The 20,463-nt window shown below is 38.2% G+C and overlaps 3 protein-coding genes and 1 pseudogene across 8 annotated transcripts; 1 reads left to right on the forward strand and 3 right to left on the reverse strand.

The window, feature by feature from the left end:
* The first annotated feature begins 541 nt into the window (after positions 1–541).
* LOC135584311 (protein trichome birefringence-like 16) lies at positions 542–4,373 on the forward strand. Of its 6 annotated transcripts, none has more exons than XM_065161073.1 (5): positions 542–614; positions 2,135–2,364; positions 2,477–2,665; positions 2,961–3,156; positions 3,315–4,373. In XM_065161073.1, the coding sequence occupies exons 2-5, from the start codon at positions 2,214–2,216 to the stop codon at positions 4,141–4,143; spliced, it is 1,365 nt and encodes a 454-aa protein (XP_065017145.1). In that variant the 5' UTR covers positions 542–614; positions 2,135–2,213; the 3' UTR covers positions 4,144–4,373. The 6 variants fall into 6 exon arrangements, with proteins under 6 accessions (XP_065017145.1, XP_065017142.1, XP_065017143.1 ...); XM_065161070.1 differs by having other exon boundaries at positions 563–893; XM_065161071.1 differs by having other exon boundaries at positions 563–893; positions 2,139–2,364.
* A 453-nt stretch (positions 4,374–4,826) lies between these two features.
* On the reverse strand, positions 4,827–12,381 carry LOC135642916 (uncharacterized; annotated as a pseudogene).
* Positions 12,382–14,265: 1,884 nt separating this feature from the next.
* LOC103992176 (signal peptidase complex subunit 2) lies at positions 14,266–18,137 on the reverse strand. The gene is made up of 5 exons (XM_009411786.3): positions 17,930–18,137; positions 17,657–17,808; positions 17,453–17,534; positions 15,721–15,863; positions 14,266–14,591 (listed from the first exon to the last, which is right to left on the reverse strand). Exons 1-5 carry the CDS (start codon positions 18,020–18,022, stop codon positions 14,498–14,500), a joined length of 564 nt encoding a protein of 187 aa, XP_009410061.2. The 5' UTR covers positions 18,023–18,137; the 3' UTR covers positions 14,266–14,497.
* Positions 18,138–18,484: 347 nt separating this feature from the next.
* LOC135642202 (uncharacterized) lies at positions 18,485–19,964 on the reverse strand. Its single transcript, XM_065158139.1, has 2 exons — positions 19,093–19,964; positions 18,485–18,753 (listed from the first exon to the last, which is right to left on the reverse strand). Exon 1 carries the CDS (start codon positions 19,734–19,736, stop codon positions 19,257–19,259), a length of 480 nt encoding a protein of 159 aa, XP_065014211.1. The 5' UTR covers positions 19,737–19,964; the 3' UTR covers positions 18,485–18,753; positions 19,093–19,256.
* Positions 19,965–20,463: the final 499 nt, after the last annotated feature.

Raw genomic sequence — 20,463 nt, forward strand, 5'->3', positions numbered from 1 at the left:
GGAGGGCATAAACATGAGATCTAAGCTTTTAAAAAAAGAAAAAGGAAAATTATATATATTATTTCCATAAATTCATGTTCAAAAGCTAAAGAGTCATCAAATGATCAGTATAAGTGAAAGGGGATTTTAGATGCTTAAATTAAAATTGTTTTTTGGTTGATAATGGACAATCTTAATTAATGAGTTTTAATGAGCGATATTCAAATTAGTTAATATATATATATTATTAGGTAAGTAATAAATCTCAGATTCGAATGCTTATAGTGAATTGAGAGCGAAGCATTTAAATTGACGAACGAATATAATATTTATAGAGATGCATACGTCATAATTAGAATTTGGATGGGTAAATGCGCTCATTCCAAACATTTACGCACAGAACTATTCTTTCCCCAAAAAAGAAAACTATATTACATTTGAAAGGAATGAAAAAATGGGGATGCAGCGACGAGTTTACACGCGTCGAGACGCGGAGTTCACTGGGATCGGACGGCTGAAATGTGTTTTGATTATTATCTATTATCTGTAATTTCGTAAAAATGCTGATTCCTTCCCCTTCACGACGTCGGTCGATTACTTCTCGGAGAAAGCAACGGCGGCCCGACCACTTCGCGGTAGAAAATTAGCCGCCCTCGTCCCCTTCCCTTCTTTCCTTCTCTCCTCCCTCGAGTCCGTCGCTTCTTCTGCATTCGATTTCCTCTGAATCGATCGGATTCGGACCCACACATCCTGCAAGCTACGAGCCGATACACTCTTCGTGTGGGTTGTCTAGTTTCCTTTTCGGAGTCTGGTTTGGTATTTGGTGCAAGTCAAGCCATCATCACTGCGAAATCTCTTTCCTTTCCGCTTCCCCTTCATGATTCATCGTCAAATCAAGGAAAAAAATAATCAATGTGATTATAGCGACCGAGCTTTTCGCCCTAATTTCTTAGATTTAATTCCTCTTTTTTTTTTTTTTTTCTATTTCGTGTTGTTGTATGCCTATCTCGTCTTACGTTTAATTTGTTTTCGGTAAGTAGTAGATCTATCCCAAACTCTGAAAAATCTGGAGATATTAGGACTTTTTGAGCTCAAGACATAGATGTGCACTCTCTTGATGACCGGGAAAATGCTGATCTTTCTTCATGTCCTGCATGAATCTTATAAACGTTGTTCCAATCTTTGGGCAAACATTTTTCCTAGATTTATTTTTGACTAGCAGGACTCTAATGATGGCTCATGAAGCCTCACAAACATTTGGGACAATGGCTAGTAATTGCGGTTCTACTTCTGGATTTTGATGATTAGCAGAGTTTGAGATATCTAGCATGTTGGTTTCTTCTTTCAAGATTTGGGTTTCTGTAGCTGTTGTACTGACAGAAATTGGAAGAGTTGATCTAATTGAATGGGAACTCTGGTTTCACTTATTCTCTTTGTCCTATTCTGCATGTATCAAATTTTGATTAGATAAATACTATATGGAAATTGATAAGAGTTATCAAACTCGTGTTTCAGGGTGTCGACCGACCTATTTGTTCATCCACAAGCATCTAACAACTTAGCAATCTTTTCTCCCGCATTGTTTTCTGCATCAGTTGTGTTACATTTGAATCAATCATTGCAGGAGAGGATGATCCAGTTGGCATGCATATCGGTGAACTAAAGGATAGTGTAGGTTCACAATTGTATTATGATTATCAATTAAGATATATAAAATTCAACAAGCATGCAAATATGTCAACTAGCATTACACAATAAGCTGCTGCAGCATTATGAATCCATCTGCCTGGATCAGGTATGGGAAGTCATCATGTAATCTTAGAGATGAGCTAGTTGATATTCTGGTGACATAACTACTGCAACCTACTTGCGTCCAATTGAAGTTGCACATGGAGGTTTTTCTAGGCTTGGGAAGAGTTTAAGAATATAGGGGCAAATCAAGTTAGATAAAGGTTACAACGTGAGGTACAAACAGTGTTTTAAAGAGCTAAACCAGAAACACTTGGAAGGATTGAAGTGTTTGTTCTTTATCAATCTTTTTAATTAGTTTAGTTGTTTTTATATTTGCAACGTCTGTTGATGTCTGTAAGATAAATCATCAGAACAGAAGTTTGACCCCCTCCTTTTCATTCTTTTTCTTTACATTCTCCGGCAGACAGGAAACTGGATCTTGTGATGTTATGTCTGCACACCTTTTAAGCCAAAAATAAGTGGTTTGGCTTGTTTGTAGAGGGATGAAATTGGGCACTCTAAATGGACTGAGAGGTAAACGTCTTTCGCTCACTCTCATCATCATCTTCACAACGCTTCTTATATGGGGATGGGAGAGAACACCGCACCAAGATACTTTCCACCCACAACATGAGCAGGATTTGTATCCTCAAGGTCTGTTATGTTCTTTTATTATACATCAATATTCATTTCTTTAATTCTTTTGCTAATAATGGTGTTCTATCTTTCCTCACCATTTAGTTCTCTGGTTTTTTATTAATTCCAGTTGCTCGCATTAAGTATATCCATCAGCTTCCATCAGAAGAGGAAGATTTTCCAGATGCTGACACAATTGGAAATCGGACAAATGGAACAGTACCGCAAGTTCTCAGTGATAAGCCAGTAGGTTCTCCAACAGCAAGTAAAACAACAGAAGTGGATGAAGGTCTTCAAGCAATAACTGTAGAGAATAACGGTAGTCTTTTGCTCTTGATGATGTTTCATATTGCAGTTGTTCCAATTTCCTAGAGTCAATTTTCTGATTCTCAAATGATACGTATATGTGATAAGTTGCATGAACTCTTTCATTTTTAATTCCTTGTAAAATTTGTGTTTCCTCATCATTTAATATGTGATAACCTTTAATCTTTCTGCATTCGATAAACTAGATAGCAATTTTTGTGCTAATCATCTATCTGACTAGATTTCAGAAGATGTTTGAAGTTTATTAATTCATCATCCACAATGTTCTGATCTCTTGATTATGTTAGCTTGTAACTACGCAAAAGGGAAATGGGTTTCACACGAGAGAAGACCTTTGTATTCTGGGTTTGGATGTAAACAGTGGCTATCTGAACCTTGGGCATGTAGATTGACTCAGCGGAAAGATTTCTCCTATGAAAAATTCAGATGGCAGCCAGAAAGCTGTGATATGCCCGAGTTTGAGGGTTCCAAATTCTTGAGAAGGTGCAGTTACTTTTTCTTTTGTTGTCGTCCTTTATTTGATGCATGTTTGGTGGTCTCATTGATGTTCGTGTATTCTAGGACCAAAGTATCGTTTATGTATTCTAGAATATGAGGAACTATTGTTTTTTTTGCTTTCTAAATGTTTAAATGTCTTTTAGGATGCAGGACAAAACCATTGCCTTTGTAGGGGATTCCTTGGGAAGACAGCAGTTCCAATCACTTATGTGTATGGTGTCCGGTGGCGAACAAAGATCCGATGTGGAAGATGTTGGGCTACAGTATGGTTTTGTCACAGGCCCTGATGCTGCACGACCAAATGGTTGGGCTTATCGGTTCTCAAGCACCAATACCACCATCTTGTACTACTGGTCTGCAACCCTCTGTGATGTGGAACCTCTGAATGTATCAGATCCAGCTACTAATTATGCCATGCACCTTGATCGGCCAACATCATTTTTAAGCCAAAATCTTCATAGATTTGATGTTCTGATTCTTAACACTGGCCACCACTGGAACAGAGGGAAGCTAAATGCTAATAGGTGGGAAATGTATGTTAATGGAGCACCCAACACCGACAAGAAGCTTGCACCCATGGGAAGTGCCAAAGATTTTGCTGTTCATAGTGTCGTCAAGTGGTTAGACGGCCAGCTGCCACTGCATCCACGGCTGAAAGCATTTTATAGGTCAATTTCTCCCAGGCATTTCTTTAATGGAGAGTGGAACTCTGGAGGCACTTGTGATAATACCAAACCACTGGCAGGTGGGAGTGTTGTTTCACAGGATGCTGCTGTTGATGTAGCTGCTGTAAGTGCTGTGAATGGCACGAGTGTTGAGCTTTTGGATATCACTGCTTTATCCCAACTGAGGGATGAGGGGCATATCTCCAAGTACAGTATTAAAGGCACACAAGGTGTTCAGGATTGCTTGCATTGGTGCCTGCCAGGTATTCCTGATACATGGAATGAGATCTTAGCCGCTCAGCTCTAAGCTATCATCTGAGTGCAAATATTAAAAAATGTGTAGCCATTCTTTCTAATGTTTTGTAAGGCTATGTTTAAGGAAATCAATTGGACCTCTTTGAGGTAGATAATGGCATGAGAGAGAGAGAGAGAGAGAGAGAGAGAGAGAGAGAGATCATTTAGTATGGAGATGATTTTGTTGCCAATGTAACATTCTCTGTTTTCTTTGTTACACATTAAATGACTGAGTTTTCTTTAGAGATGTGCAAAAGGAATCATAATGCCCTGAGAAATACATAAAACTATGAAATCATTTTGACAGGAGAACTATTCAAAGCTAGTATTTATTTCTAGCTACTGGTTTATTCACTCATATAACCTAGTGAAATTTACATGGCATTTGTGCAAGCTCAAGACATTATATTAGATTCTGTGGCCTATTGAAAGATCAATTTTATCTGATGATAGGTCATTACAATCATATGTTTCATAGAAATGAAAATAAATTTATGTGGTTCATTATTTCATTTTAAATGTTCATATTTAGTTGTCTACAACAACAATAAACTCCTAACTTGAATAATAACCATCTAGAATGAAATGAAGGGAGTTTGATGCTCCAAGAAATTGATATTAGACATGGAGTTCTCGATACATTAAGGAAGGTTAGATGGTACTGATTAAGGAAAATTCTCATGATGTCCATCCTATTTAACTGAGGAAAAGAATAAAGAACATCCAATGGTATGTTCCTCCTAGTATCATGGATCTCACAAGCCAGCTTATCCAAATTCCAGCAGCCATAGCCCATAAACCACTGCTGAAGCCACTGCCACCGCTGCAGTCGTCGTCGTCGCCGCCAAAACATCCAGGGTGGACAATCTTCATCACTCTTCTTTGGAGCACTAAGCTGTCGTTTGTCGTCCCGTTACTAAACAGAACGCACCAAAATAAGGAGTGATGGGGATATAAAGAGGAATAACCTTTGTATATGAACAAATACTAGAAGATCATAATACGCAGCGAAATTAAATAGAAACACAATCAAACAGAACACCAAAATATACGTGGAAAACCCTTTCAATGTGAAGAGTAAAAACCACAGGGAAAACTAGAGATAATCCACTATGAGAATAATGAATATACAAATCTCAATCTCTTGCCCTAAACCCTAGCAACAACCACAAGAGAATAACTGGGATACAAGGATCACGTCACTGCCCACAATATCTAAAACCTCCCCAAGTAATCACAGCAAGAGTCTACTGTAGATTTGATCTAACCTGAGATAAGAACATTACTAGATGATTGAGAACAGTCTCTCTGCGTTGTCCTTGTCTTCTTCCCTTTCTTTCTTCCTTTTCTGCCTTGTTCTCCTTCTTCTCTTTGGAATCCCGTGGCTCTCAAGATATGCCTCGTTGCTGCCTTTTTATAGCCTTTTTCTGCTTCTAAAACGCAGCCACCACACCCCCCCTAATCTTAATTAGGGTTAGGTTAAGATGGGGTGTGGGCTGCCCTAGCCCACATGGGCTGAATATGGGCTATCAGCCCAACAACCTCCCCCTTCAGCCCATAAGGGAGGCTGTCCCATGACTCCTCAATGTGAAGCCATGCCGATCAGCTGTCGGCATATCTCCTGTCTTTCTTTTGGTAAGGTCTTCGTCAACATGTCTGCTCCGTTATCATCTGTATGAATTTTCTGAAGCTGCAACTGCTTCTCTTCAAATACATTTCGAATCCAGTGGTATCTGACATCTATATGCTTTGATTTGGAATGAAACATTGGGTTCTTACACAAATGGATGGCACTCTGGTTGTCACAATGCACCACATAATTTTTCTGTTTCAACCCCAATTCTTGTAAGAATTCTTTCATCCATAACATTTCTTTGCATACCTCTGTAGCAGCAATATATTCTGCTTCTGTGGTAGAGAGAGCAATACACCTTTGCAACCTGGATTGCCATGACATAGCTCCCCCTGCAAAAGTAAGTACATAACCTGAAGTAGACTTTCTCGTATCTATATCTCTTGCCATATCTGCATCTGTGTAACCTGTCAACACATGTGGTCCACCTCCAAAGCTTAAACAAATCTTAGAGCTCCCTTTGAGATATCTAAGAATCCACTTCACTACTGCCCAGTGCTCTTTGCCTGGATTTGCAAGAAATCTGCTAGTAACACCCACTGCATATACGATGTCCGGCCTCGTACATACCATTGCATACATTAAACTTCTAACTGCTAAAGCATAAGGAACCTTTTGCATTTTCTCCTTCTCCTCATCACTTGACAGACTCTGTTCTGAGCACAACTTGAAGTGACCTGCAAGAGGAGAACCAACTGGTTTTGCGTTGCTCATACTGAATCTTTCCAATACCTTCTCGATGTATTTCTCCTGTGACAACCAAATCTTCTTGTTTTTCCTGTCACGGGAAATCTGCATGCCTAGTATTTGTTTTGTTGGCCCCATGTCCTTCATTGCAAAAGACTCAATCAGTTCCTTCTTTAACCTGTCAATTTTAGACATATCTTTCCCAAGAATAAGCATGTCATCAACATAAAGTAAGATAATAATAAAACCCACACCAAACCATTTGATGCACACACAATGATCTGATGTCGTTCTTTTGTATCCATTTTCTATCATAAATGAATCAAACTTTCTGTACCACTATCTTGGAGCTTGCTTTAGCCCATACAAGCTCTTCTTCAACTTGTAGACAAAATTATCTTTACCTTTGACTTTGAAGCCTTCTGGTTGCTCCATATAAATTTCCTCCTCCAAATCACCATGAAGGAAAGCTGTCTTCACATCTAACTGCTCAACCTCCAAGTCCTGGCTAGCAGCAATACCAAGATCAACACGAATAGAAGTCATTTTAACAACAGGAGAGAAAATCTCTTCAAAGTCAATACCTTTCTTTTGACCAAAGTCTTTCACAACCAATCTAGCTTTGTACTTTGGTTGAGAACAATATTCTTGAGTCTTCAACCTAAAAACCCACTTGTTCTTCAAGGCCTTCATTCCATTTGGTAGCAGCACCAAATTATAAGTGTGGTTCTTCTGAAGAGCATCCATCTCTTTCTGCATGGCAACTAACCACTTCTCTTTCTGCTCACTTTCAATTGCTTCCTGGTAACTCTCTGGTTCACCTGCATCAGTAAGCATCACATAAACATCTGTAGAGTATCTTCTGGAAGGTTGATGTTGTCTAGAAGATCTTCTCAATTGAGGTTCTGTTGGAACTTGCTCTCCTACTTCTTCTTGCTCAACATGTCCTGCAGGTATATCAACATCAGGCTCTACACTATCTTCCTGCACATCTCCCCCATCACCATGATATACTGGAGGAATAACTGGGTCACAATCTTCTAATCCTTCTGCAGAAGTCTTGACATGTGTCTTCTTCTTCAAATCTTCAAAGGTTTGATCCTCAAAGAAGACTACATCTCTGCTTCTGAATACCTTCTACTTTTCTGGATCCCAAAACCTGTAACCAAAATGATCATGTGAGTAACCAAGAAAAATACATTCTTTAGACTTACCATCCAGCTTGGACCTCTCATTGTCTGGAATATGTGCAAATGCGTGACAACCAAATACTCTCAAATGCATGTAGGAAACATCTTTCTCTGACCATACATGCATTACAACATCACCATCTAGGGCTGTACATGGTGATAAGTTGATCACATCAACTGCAGTCCTCAAAGCCTCATCTCAAAACCTTTTGGGTAGCTTGGCCTGTGAAAGCATATATCTAATTTTTTCCATGATGGTGCGGTTCATCCTCTCTGCAATTGCATTATGTTGAGGTGTACCAGGAACTGTCATCTCATGTTGGATCTCATGTGACCTGCAATAGTCATTAAACAATCCTGTATACTCATCACCATTATCTGATCTTATGCATTTCAATTTCCTTTCTGTCTCCCTTTCAACCCTGGCATGAAACTCTTTGAAGATATTAATAACCTGATCTTTGGTCTTCAAAGCATAGGCCCAAACTTTTCTGGAAAAATCATCTATAAAAGTGACAAAATAAAGTGCACCACTTATACCAAGAACATCAACAGATCCACCAAGAGTTTTTGTTCTCAAAGGACCACATACATCTGTATAAACACAATCTAAGGCATGCATTCTTCTAGACAAAGCAGCACTAGCAAATGAAACTCTATGTTGTTTACCAGCCAAACAATCAATACAAGGGTTCAGATGTATACCTCTGAGATCTGGCAATACCTCTCTCTTGGAAAGAGCTTGCAGCCCCTTCTCGCTCATGTGTCCCAATCGCCTATGCCACAACTCCATACTGAAGTCTTTCTCTGTAGCATTTAACTGCTCACCATAAGCTTTAGCCTGCAACCTGTACAATGTATGACATTTCTTTCCACTAGCTATAACAAGAGAACCCTTACTGAGCTTCCATTGCCCTCTGTGAAATCTGCTTTCATAGTCTTCATCATCTAGTCTTCCAACTGAAATTAAATTCAGGCTCAAGTCAATCACATGCCTCACATCCTTAAGCACCAACTTGCAGCCAAGGTTGGTCTTTAAATGGATATCACCCATGCCAATGATGTCTGCTGTGCCATAGTTGCCCATCTTGACAACACCAAAGTTTCCAGACCTATATGTAGCAAAAAACTCCCTCCGTGATGTAGCATGATAAGAAGCACCTGTGTCAATCACCCACTCAAGATCCTGACACACACAAGAAAAAATATCATCAGAAGGAGACAAAATCAAATAATCACCATCTTGTACTATAACTGTAGTATTATCCTTTGACTCTGTAGACTCCACTTCTTTTCCCTTTTTCTTGTTCTTCTTATGTTGTTTACATTGGTTCTTGTAATGTCCTTTCTCACCACAGTTATAGCAAACAATATCTTTTCTTGATCTTGACTTGCTCCTATCCATATGTGAACTGCTTCTAGACTTTGACCTTCCTCTGTTCTCTGAGATAAGTGCCTGTGAATCATTCTGAGATGTTGCTGAACTCTTTCTTCTCAACTCCTTATTCAACAAACTGCTTATTACTTGACTCATAGTGACAATGCCATCTGACGCAGAATTACTAAGGGAAACCACTAGTGTCTCCCAACTTTCTGGTAATGAACTGAGAAGTAACAATGCCTGCAACTCATTATCAAGAGACATTTTCATAGAGGATAACTGGTTAGTAATACTCTGCATTTCATTCAAATGCTCAGCAATAGAAGCACCCTCTCTATATTTTAGGTTCATAAGTTTTCTGATCAAAAAAAGTTTTGTTACCAGTTGTTTTTCTTTCATAGAGACTTTCCAATTTTTTCCAAAGAGAATATGTAGAAATTTCAGTAGAAACATGGTGAAAGACACTATCATCAAGCCACTGTCTAATAAACCCAATTGTTTTTCGATCTAACCTCTTCCACTCATCATCTGTCATAGTTGTAGGTTTTGCACTATCCCCCTACAAAGGTCCATACAAATCTTTGCAATGTAAGAGATCTTCCATTCTTGGTTTTCATATCATCCAATTATTTCCATTCAAACTAATCATGCGAGAAATATTACTGGTCTCCATGTTCAAATACAAAAATTAAATCACCAAAACCCCGCTCTGATACTAGTTGATGGGGATATAGAGAGGAATAACCTTTGTATATGAACAAATACTAGAAGATCATAATACACAGCGGAATTAAATAGAAACACAATCAAACAGAACACCAAGATATACGTGGAAAACCCCTTCAATGTGAAGGGTAAAAACCATGAGGCAAATTAGAGATAATCCACTATGAGAATAATGAATATACAAATCTCAATCTCTTGCCCTAAACCCTAGCAACAACCACAAGAGAATAACTGGGATACAAGGATCACGTTACTGCCCATAATATTTAAAACCTCCCCAAGTAATCACAACAAGAGTGTACTGTAGATTTGATCTAACCTGAGATAAGAATACTACTAAATGATTAAGAACAGTCTCTCTGCGTTGTCCTTATCTATTTCTCTTTCTTTCTCTTCCTTTTCTGTCTTATTCTCCTTCTTCTCTTAATTAGGGTTAGGTTAAGAGGAGGTGTGGGCTGTAGGCTGCCCCAGCCCACATGGGCTGAATATGGGCTATCAGCCCAACAGGGAGCTCCACCATCAGTGCCACTCACAGCAACTCCTACTTTTAAATGTGGTTCTTGTCATACAGTATCTGCAGGCTCCTACCATTTTCAATCAAGATATCGAAGGCCTCTTCGGGAGAGACGTAGGTGCTCTGGCAGGCAAGTAGCCGACCGGTGATCGGAGCAAGGGTTGGTGCCTCGACACCACAGAGGGGAGCAAATGTGTCGACAAAACTAGTGTCAGGTGGCTTCTTGTTGTCGCCAACCTCACCACACTGACCCTGGTAGGCTTTGATGTATTGCAAGGCTAAGCAACCAAGGCCTGCATTGTCAAATAGTGCATGCGATTTGTGGGATGTTCTGTCGCTGTTGATCACTGCCACAAGCTGGTCTTGCAGGATTATCTGTAAAAACAAGGAAATTTGGGGCAAGAAAGATGCTTATTCATGAGGAAAATTAGGGAGAAAACAAGTACAATATGAACAATTATATGGAATGACAAAACTTAAAGAAGCTTCTTTCAATCATATTTCAGCTAATAGTATAAACAAACTGAGAAGCTGAGAGAATGGTTGCCTACTATTCAATGTTACAGTAAAGGGAAGGTAAACTCTAAGAGAAAATTGAGGCAGAAAGAAAATTAAAGGGAGAAGAGAGTGATGGAAAAAGGACAGGTAGGAAATATACTGGTTGTCATTATATAACTAGTATTTAGAAGTTAAGAGTGAAGAGCTAAACTCATCAATCCATGTAACAGTTTCTCTGGATCCTAATTCCACTACAAAATATGCACCAGATAATGATGACAACAATTAAATACCTTCTTGAACCTATCCTACTTTCCGGCAGATAATTATCATTTTTCATGATGGTTGACCCCTCTTCCCAAGATGATTAGAAGACTTTTGAGCCTTCTCAAGCTCCCTTTAAGTTTGCATTTGATGGCATGTAAGCCAATGCTCTAGCTTGGATGATCATGATTAATGAAGACAGTATGAGTTATCCTTTGCCACAATAATGACTAAAGAGTCATCAAGTATTAAGTGGCTAAGCCAATTTGAAGTACTTTGATTCTGAGATTGATAATTAATCTTCATATAATGCACAAGTTTGAATAAATTGTTATAATCCTAGAGCTTTTTTATCTATCTACTCGGCTTCTTACTAAGACTAATACTTGATCTTCTATTCTTATAAAAGCACTTTATTTTTATCGTGCACCTTCATCAAAATATAAGGACTCACTCCATAAATCATAATTTTTTATGATTAAACTATTTAATCCTATCCAACAAGCTTTATAATCATATTTTTCTTGCATTTGATCTATCGTCGAAAGAACCAAAATAAAGGTACAGATTCTTAAAGTTTTAATAATAATTCACTATGTTCTTATGAATTTTTAAAAATATTCTTATGAATATTCTAAAGGAGATAATTCATAACCGATTCAAGCCGTCTTTGAAGTCCCGATAATATTATATAGGGGGAAGTATTTCGGTAATTAATCTGAACTATCTTTTCGATTTCTGGGCGTCAGGATGTCCGAGTCTTTTTTTACTCTTTTTGAGGTTTACGTGGCATTAGCTTGACGGACAGTGGGTGACTGATTATATATTTTATATCATCTTATAATGTAATAATTTATTAAAATCCTAGTGATGCTTCGTTACTAAGAGAATCTAAATCGATTACGTTGCTGGAAATTACAAACAAAGATAAGTAAGCATCTGATTCAGCAGCAAAGCAACAAGAGAACACAAGATGAACAAGAAAGTACAATATAGCCAAAATCCTCAAACCAATTAGCATCACCAAGCAATCTGCTTCACGTACAGAAACGTGAACATCGTCAAATGGCACGCAACTAAATGAAGGAAAGAAACACCATCATAGCAAAACGAAAAAAAAAAGGAAAGAAACGCAAATAGGAGGACGGACTCCTGAATCAGACAATGCAGCACTGACTCCACAGATCCCAGCAGAAATGGAGCTCCCTTCCACAGTGAGGAAGAGCTCCTTACTGAGATCTAAGAAGAAGAGAGCGAGCGAAGATAGAGAGGAAGCACTTACTCTTACTGTCAGTGGCTGAAGTGAGAGACAAGAGGAGGAATAGGAAAGCAGCGAGAAGGCAGGCGGAGATCTCCATTGTCTGATCTTTGGATTTTTTTTTTTTTTTTTCCTTTGGTTGTAGGTAAATGAAGTTAAATGACTTAAATGCATTATGATATTGCTGGAAGACTGGATTTTGTTTAATAGGGATAAATGAAGTTAATTATATATTATCTTTTGTAATTAATTATTTTTAGTATTTCGATCTTTATATTTTCAAAAATTACATTGAGATTATTTCTATACTCAATAAAAAGAGACATTTAATTTGTTAATTCAACAAAACCTATCTCTTTCTTGATTTTAAATTTTATAAAATTATTTTTTAAATTCTGTATAAGCATCTCAATGTTTTAAAGTATAAGAATCTGTATTTAATATTTAAAAATATAGAGATCGAGATGTTAAAAGCGACTAATTACATAATATAATATATAATTAGTTCAGATAAATGATTAGTTTTACTAAATAAATTTTCGATAATTATTTTGAAGGAAGTCATACTTACTAAACGAACTTGAAAAATATTAGTGACTAAAAAAAGATATATTCAGTGAGACTCTCTCATTAATATAATATATTGAGAGAAAATCGACATACATAATTATATTTTTAAATATTTAAAGATATTATTGATGACTAAGATTTAAAAGTTTCATTCTTTTCTTTTTTGTTTTATTCTTCTTATATTATGTTTTTTAACTACTGGATAGAAAATTTGCCAAACTTGAGCAATTTTTCTTCTGATATATTTCAGCATCTCCTGGTTGGTGGTCCATTAGGTTTTCTCTCTCTCTCTCTCTCTCTCTCTCTCTCTCTCTCTCTCTCTCTCTGTTGAAGAGACTGACTAGTAAATAATCCAACCACACACTAACCTAACCTGTAATGGAACTGCTGCAATTGGGGCTTTCAGATGGGAGATATTGTTGTCGGGGCATCAGTGGTGATCACTGCCACTCTGATGACACTGCTTTTGATTCCCAAAGATGTATCCGCAAAGATGAACAGAAAGCATGATATACTACTGACTAGAATTTTGGATTGTAGCCACTGCCGTTGTCAGAGTTGGCTACAGGCTAAAGCTGCAGATATCTCACACAAAATAGTCATGCCACATTCACAGAAAAAAGGATTTGATGGCTTCATCAATTATATTCCACTTTTCAGATATTACATATATTTTCTAAAGTTTTTAAGTTTTATTGACGAAAGAAAGAATTCAATCCCCATTCATTCATGTCCACGTTAGATACATATGGAGGAAAAGAATCGCTTCTTTTCGAGATAGTAGCCAACCTTTCTTCTTTTCGGAGTACATGTGTTGTTAGATATAAGATGAAAAGTATACTTAACAATATTCATAATTCTTCCAAGGAAAAAATAATTATTATCTTCCAATGATATCAATCATCATCTTAGAGCTCGATTCAACGTGGACACAAAAGTAAGATCAATAACAGTTACTCAACAATCTGCAACGTCATTTACCGATGCATCGTAGTAGAAGCGATATTACCTGTAGCTCATTAAAACACAGACAAAGATCTTATCCCGATTCTTAACCGACATGTCATGATTATTAATAAAATAAAAAGAAATCAAAGGCTTGATAAGAATGTTCAGTGCATCTGTCACATACCAACATCACCATCCTTTCAAATTTAATATAGACAAAACATCCAACACTAGCAGTTCATCAAACACCAGTTTGAAGAAATGGTAGCATAATAAAGGATTCTTGCTGATGGCTTCTACTGGTAAAGCCTGAAGATTGATTGTTTCATCCAGCAGAAGCCACCAAACACATGCTTCTCTGGGATGTAAACCATCACATATTATTGAATCACCTTTGATAACAAAGAAATTAAGCTACTTAGCAAAATTCAGAATTGCAAGAAACATCATTCCACGTTATTAAGCATTTCCGAGAAACTGGATTTCTTGATTTCAGCAGGTCAGTCAGTAGATGACATTTGCTTGCGACAGAATGTTGGATTTAACAATTTGTAAGCTGTTTTGAGTTAGTTCATGCAATTTACTTCCACTATCATTATGTTGCGCAATCTAGCAAATGCTTCGATCAGAAAAGGGCTCCCCGCTGCACCAAATGTCTAAAGCAGGTTTTCATAAACTAGTCTTGAAAACGTCTGATCTCATTTGCTCTTCCGATCCCCATTGTAATCATCAATCAGTTTCTCAACATCCTTCCAGAAGAGACCTTCAACAAGGACACCATCTTTGGTGAACCTGAAAGAGAGGCAGAAACAGGTGAATCATGAAGCTAAAATGCCAAACAAGCTCACAAACAAAGAGTTGGATCAGTTTTCTCAAAAACAAAATCCGACAAGACAACTTAAGAAAAGAACATTGGGTCCTCTGCCCACATCCGCAATTATTTCTTATCGAAGGGGCTAATGATACAATATTGGAAAAACCATATCCAAATCCATCTACAATAAGCAGATAAAATTTTGGTTATGCATGTGCAACTAAAGAATACCATCTCTGTAACAACGTTTAATCTGATGCGATAACAGTCAGATAAATAACAGATATGGCTTTGAATTGAGGATGTGGCTAACAAATAGTCAAAAAGTAACTGAAATCCACCGAACTTATTTCTCGAACGATCACACTTGTACAAATGCAAAAAGTAAAACAATTATAAAAACAAGGCAATATTCATACATAGGAAATCAACAATATAATTTTTTTTATTTAAACACTAGAATACACCCGGATATTCAGATGTGGGTGGAATTAGAACTATATTCATTGTCTCATTTGTATATGACTATATGATACACATGTATTCATGTAAACCATTTACAACTGCACCAGGATACAAATTGGATTTGGATAAATAATTGTGTTATCCAATTTTGCTACTAAAAAGAACTCACTTGATTGATGACTACTATGTTCAATAAAAGTCAAATGATTGGTTGACAGAAGCTCAGGTAGGAATTTAATATGAAGGTGACAAAAAGCTGTGATAAGATTGTTTTATCACAGCAGTTATCTGCAGCAAATCTTAGAACAGATGCAACTATAACAATATCCATAATTGCCTTCATCATTATGGTTTTTTAAAAATATACTATATCCAGGAAAAACTATGCCAAGAATTCAGCAAGTTATTCTAAATCCTTGGTCATAAATCCCTTAATTTCCACGAAAAACATGTTACATCATCACAGAACGATAAATAAATTAAGCTAACATCAATTTTCAGTTTTGTTGCTGATTCAAATCTTAATTTATTGACGGCCCTCGGTCATTTCATTTAACACTCACATTTCAACATGCATCAAGAAATCACACTGAAAGAGATGTTTGTATCAAATAACAAAGATAGCACAAAAACAAAACTAACCATTTTGTGACGCTCTTTGTCAGAACAACTGGCTTATTAGCAGAAATGGACTTTGGATCTGCACTGGCTATTGTAAGAGTGTACATATCAGAGAACCTTGGCAACTTCGAAGACACAACCAATCCAGTACTATTGAAAGATCCCTGTTTCCATGATAAAAATTAGTATGAGCTCCAATATGTATCACGAGGGTGAAAATTATTTAGTTTGAATGCCTGAAACTCATCACCCCTAAAACAACCCAATAAGCTATATAATAATGTTTTTTTTTTTCAAATGAGAAGCAAAATGATTTACCACCTGACCACGATTACAATGACGCAAACAATTATCTCTCAACAACAAATAATTCTTGGCATACTCATTATTTGAATGATTCTTTCTGTTAGGCACTATGACGTTAGTTCATCAAACACCTGACGAAGGTTGAGCCAACTTATAATTGACTCAAATTCTTTGAGAATTAAATGGTAAGACACCATCACTGTAGTTGCTTTTGTGTGTACCAATTATCAATAAATTAAAAGTTCAGTTTTCTGTTCTTAATTACTACAATCATCTGAACATCTTCCAAAATCAGTGATTTCATCATATTTTTCGATTTTAGATTATACTCCCTATTCTTGAAGACAAAAATGGAAGAACCAGTAAATTTTAGCAAAAGAAAAAAGAAAGATCATATTCAGACATAAAAACTACATAATCCAAAAGAAAAGTGATTACTAAAGCATGCTTCAAGATGTGATGGCTCTGCAGGCAGTATAAGCTGTGCCTCTAGTTGTCATGACAAGGATGAGAAAAGAAGAAAAAGGAACTGTCTCTAAATATCGTTATCATTACTGTTGCTGAGGAATTTCAGGAGAAGCGAAAGGGGATTAAAAAAAAATTTTGATCCACAACTAACTCACACAAAAATTAATGCCTAAGCAACTAAGAGGTAGCCCGGGACTTTTGTAGGAGATTAATAGATGTTTTATCCATTTTTGAGTTAGCTAATAGATAATTATTGTGAGAGTTTCTTTATTACCTTTTAAACATTAGAATCACAATGCACCTAAAGTCTTGTAAGTGACATTGACATTCAAAATGTACTTTCATGATAAATATCAGTTTGCAGAACCATCAGACACAAAATGTTTCCGACACATGTTCAATGTGTACATGTGTTAACATCTCCAACAAGGATATGATGACCATGATATTGTGCTCTTACTTCTTTGGAGACCACAGAGTCACCATTGGCATGAGCTGAATAAAAAAATTAGTGGTGAAAGAAGACACAATGAAAGTGCTACATAAGTTGAATACTTTATTAGAATTAACATATGAAGGCTCGTGCTATTGTTCAAAACTGGTGAGGTAACAGTAAATAGAGCTACTTGAAAGGAATAGATTCATAAAGCTGCCCAAAAATGGTTGGGATCTTAAGCTTCTTGTTAGTGTGATCATCGTAGATTGAGGCTCCTCCTCCTCCTCCTCCTCCTCACATTCCCATCTTTCTAGGCCTCATCCCTATCTTCCTTCTCTTAACCACCATCTTTTAACTTGTTTCAATTGGTCGTTTTCATTAGACAACCAACTAATTTCTTGCCATACAAGTACATGAAAGAAAAGAAACAGAAGTTGTGGCATATCATCTCTTCACATTAACACCAACATCTACAACACGACCATTATTAACAAGGTAAAAACATCGAAAATCACTACGCTGATTCAAGAAAAGGGAACTCACAGCCGGAGGATAAGTAAAAAGGATAGCGTTCTTCTCCTTTGTGTAGCTGATGAACTGCAACAGCCCGTTAAATACCACATACTTGCCCACGTCAAAGAGAAAACAATCTCATCAAAAGAACCAACCAAAAGTTCCAGCTTTTTTAGGGGGAAGCAAAAATAACAAAGATTCCAACTTTAAACAACAAAATGGAAAGGAGGATATAATCCGATGCAAACAATAAGGAAATCCCTGTTCTCGGGAAACTTCTTGGGGTAGAACTGCGCAAGGAGCGCGATGGCGATGATGATGGATCCGATCAGCAACCTCACGTTGCTCAACCTGGAGTCTTCCGCGTACCCCCGACTCTTGACGACCTGAATCCAAAGAAACTGATTCCATCTAAGAAACCCTAGAGACCGAGAGATCTCGGCAAACGAGAAATTCGAGAGATCGAGAGATCGAAAGAGGAAGCGAAACATGGGTCCGGATTTCGACCTCGGTGACGGATTCGTCGAGGAGATGCTTGATGGAGTGGTGATCGAGGAGGTTCGTCTTCTTGGGGTTCTTCGCCGCGCTGCTGCTCGCCATTTTCTGGTGATCTTTGTTCTCTCTCCGTTAGGGTTCGGCGCGGTGTTTGGGGTCTTGCGGTTTGGTTTTCTCTCAGTCAAAATACTGTGGTTTGCGGACTCGCCTCCAAGCGTTTCTACTGTGGTTTTATTTCCTCTCACGAATAAATAATGTACACGAGAATGTTATCTCCAATCTCAATAATATCGTTGACTACGTTGTGGTCAAATTGCTTTCGGCGCTTATTCAACAGATCCATAGTCAACCCCTTTCATCGATTTCCTTCTTGTCCTTCCGAAAACGCATAAGCACAATGAGGTTTTCGATGCTCTACATTCTATCCTGACATTTTAGGAAACATAGCTTGTTTTTAATATTAACTAATTATTTTTTTTTTATCATTTTCATGATTAATAATTTCTAGTTATATGATTCACATTTTCATATGTTTTAAGTGCTGATTAATTGAAAGGGCATCGAATCTCAAAATTCTTAAACAAGAAGTCTCACCATCAAAATAAAACATAAGTGACGAGGGTGATAATAGTCCTCCAAAAACCTATTGCCTAAGATGCTGTTAGTCCTCCAGAAAAAGTGACGATGTCGCAGTTGAGGCGATCGATGATGGATGTGGATTCATGGTTGTTGAATGATCGTTTGCTACAATTCTTGCAGTCTCCTTCATCCCCTTTAATCGTCCACGCATCTTTGGGGCTCACGAAGTCTTGTTCAGATAAATCCAAGCCAATCAACTGCAAAAAGAAAAGAAAGAACGATGCAAACTGCAAAAGCGAACTCAGGAACACAACGCAACACTATGCACGTCAGAAATAGTACAAAGTGAAGGAGATTCTGAGAACATTATTCTTGGAAAACATGCAGAAAGAGAAAGAGGGGATTACTGCACGCTCCTATCATACGGGGAATAACAGGACGGAGATGTAGATGAGAGTAGAAACCAACAAACATTGATCGAAAAGAAGAAAATAATGGATCTTTAAGGCAGATGAAATTATTTAGGATCTGGCTATGGACAATTGAAACATGACACAGATTTCAAATTTTGCCTCGTTGTTGCATACAAGACGTACCTGATCACCGAACATCCGATTCCCGAGCGCGAGACTCAAAATTGGATTCTGAATGAACCGATTTCTAGCGGTGGCTCGGGGAAGATAAGAAAGAAACAACTTTTTCCATCCATGGGAGAGGAAAAACTTGGGTTTTGGGGAAGCCCCAATCCTAATCCCAAGGATCACGAAGAAGAAGAGGAAGCAGAGGAAGAGGAAGGCTCCTCCGCCATCAGCCGATCCCCGCGCTCCATTTTCCTCAACTGCTGTCTCTGGAAGACCAGGAATCCCCCCAGCACCACCTGGAGCGCCACGGCGACGGCGAGAAACGCCAGCCCAACCTTCTCCCCGAGATTGAGCCGGTCAAAATTTCCGTGCGGCGCCGGTGGCTGCTCCTGGTGGCCGTCATTGCTACTAGGCTGATGCGGCAGCTGGCGGGCGGTCGATGTCACATGATTCTGCAGCGTGGCGTAAGTGTGCGGCGACGGAGATGGGAATGACGACGGCGACGGGGATGGGCATGACGACGGCGACGGAGATGGGGATGGGGATGGGGATGACGACGGCGACGGGAAGGGGCCGAAGGAGGGGACATCGGCGGGGACGAGGTGGGGGGAAAGGAGCACGGTCAGGAGCACGGCGAGGATTAGAGATCGCGACTCCATGGAAGGTGGGTGGGGGGTGGAGAAGGGGTAGGGTCAGCGTTTCCGGCCGAAGGCGGGCGGCTCCGCCTCATTCCGGTGGTTGCGGAACCACATATACTTTGGAGGGAGAGAGAAGGATGGCGGATGGAGAAGTGGTTGCGGTTCTGGAAAATCGAAAATGTTTTCTTTTTCTTCTTCTTCTTCTTCCTCCTCCTTTTTCTTTTAGTTCCTTGCCATCATCCGCTTTGTTTGGTGAGGGCGGAGGCTCAAAGAAGGAAAAGAAAAGAAAATAATATTTTTGTGGATTACGCGCTCTCCATTATGGTCCCACGTTCCTCCATTGTGGCCCACAACAGGCGGTTTGGATAATAAGAAAAAGTTAGGCATGAAAATGTGTAGTTTTTTATTATTTATAAAGAAAATAAGTGAGGTTTATAATCAATTATCAAAAGTCTTTATTAATTATGCTAGATAATACTTTTCGATATATCGGATGTTTGAAGCTGTCTGGTACCAACCATAACAGCTTTATCCCATGGTTAACTACTAACGTTGGAAACCTCGGAAGAAGGAAACTTGGCTCGGCTTGAATTGAGTCTAAAGAATAGTTGCCGTTGAGGAGAGACCATTATATCTCTCTTTCCGAGCCTCTAATTCTTTCTAGTTAGTAATATAATTCTAATTAACATAGGGCTAATAATTAACACTACGATTTCTATACTTCAAAATTTTATATTAAGATACATAT

Source organism: Musa acuminata, chromosome BXJ3-7 (assembly GCF_036884655.1).
Source record: "Musa acuminata AAA Group cultivar baxijiao chromosome BXJ3-7, Cavendish_Baxijiao_AAA, whole genome shotgun sequence".
Classification (NCBI taxonomy): Eukaryota; Viridiplantae; Streptophyta; class Magnoliopsida; order Zingiberales; family Musaceae; genus Musa; species Musa acuminata.

What these genes read in the sequence shown, in the direction of transcription:
- LOC103992176 (XM_009411786.3), bottom strand. Translation starts at nt 18,022, where the DNA reads ATGGCGAGCAGCAGCGCGGCGAAGAACCCCAAGAAGACGAACCTCCTC. An exon ending in TCGACGAATCCGTCACCGAG is followed by an intron (nt 17,809 to 17,929) that starts GTCGAAATCCGG and finishes CTTTGGATTCAG; the next exon opens with GTCGTCAAGAGTCGGGGGTA. An exon ending in TTTTTACTTATCCTCCGGCT is followed by an intron (nt 15,864 to 17,452) that starts GTGAGTTCCCTT and finishes TCATGGAAACAG; the next exon opens with GGATCTTTCAATAGTACTGG.
- LOC135584311 (XM_065161073.1), top strand. Translation starts at nt 2,214, where the DNA reads ATGAAATTGGGCACTCTAAATGGACTGAGAGGTAAACGTCTTTCGCTC. An exon ending in GCAGGATTTGTATCCTCAAG is followed by an intron (nt 2,365 to 2,476) that starts GTCTGTTATGTT and finishes TATTAATTCCAG; the next exon opens with TTGCTCGCATTAAGTATATC. An exon ending in GGTTCCAAATTCTTGAGAAG is followed by an intron (nt 3,157 to 3,314) that starts GTGCAGTTACTT and finishes AATGTCTTTTAG; the next exon opens with GATGCAGGACAAAACCATTG.
- LOC135642202 (XM_065158139.1), bottom strand. Translation starts at nt 19,736, where the DNA reads ATGGAGTCGCGATCTCTAATCCTCGCCGTGCTCCTGACCGTGCTCCTT.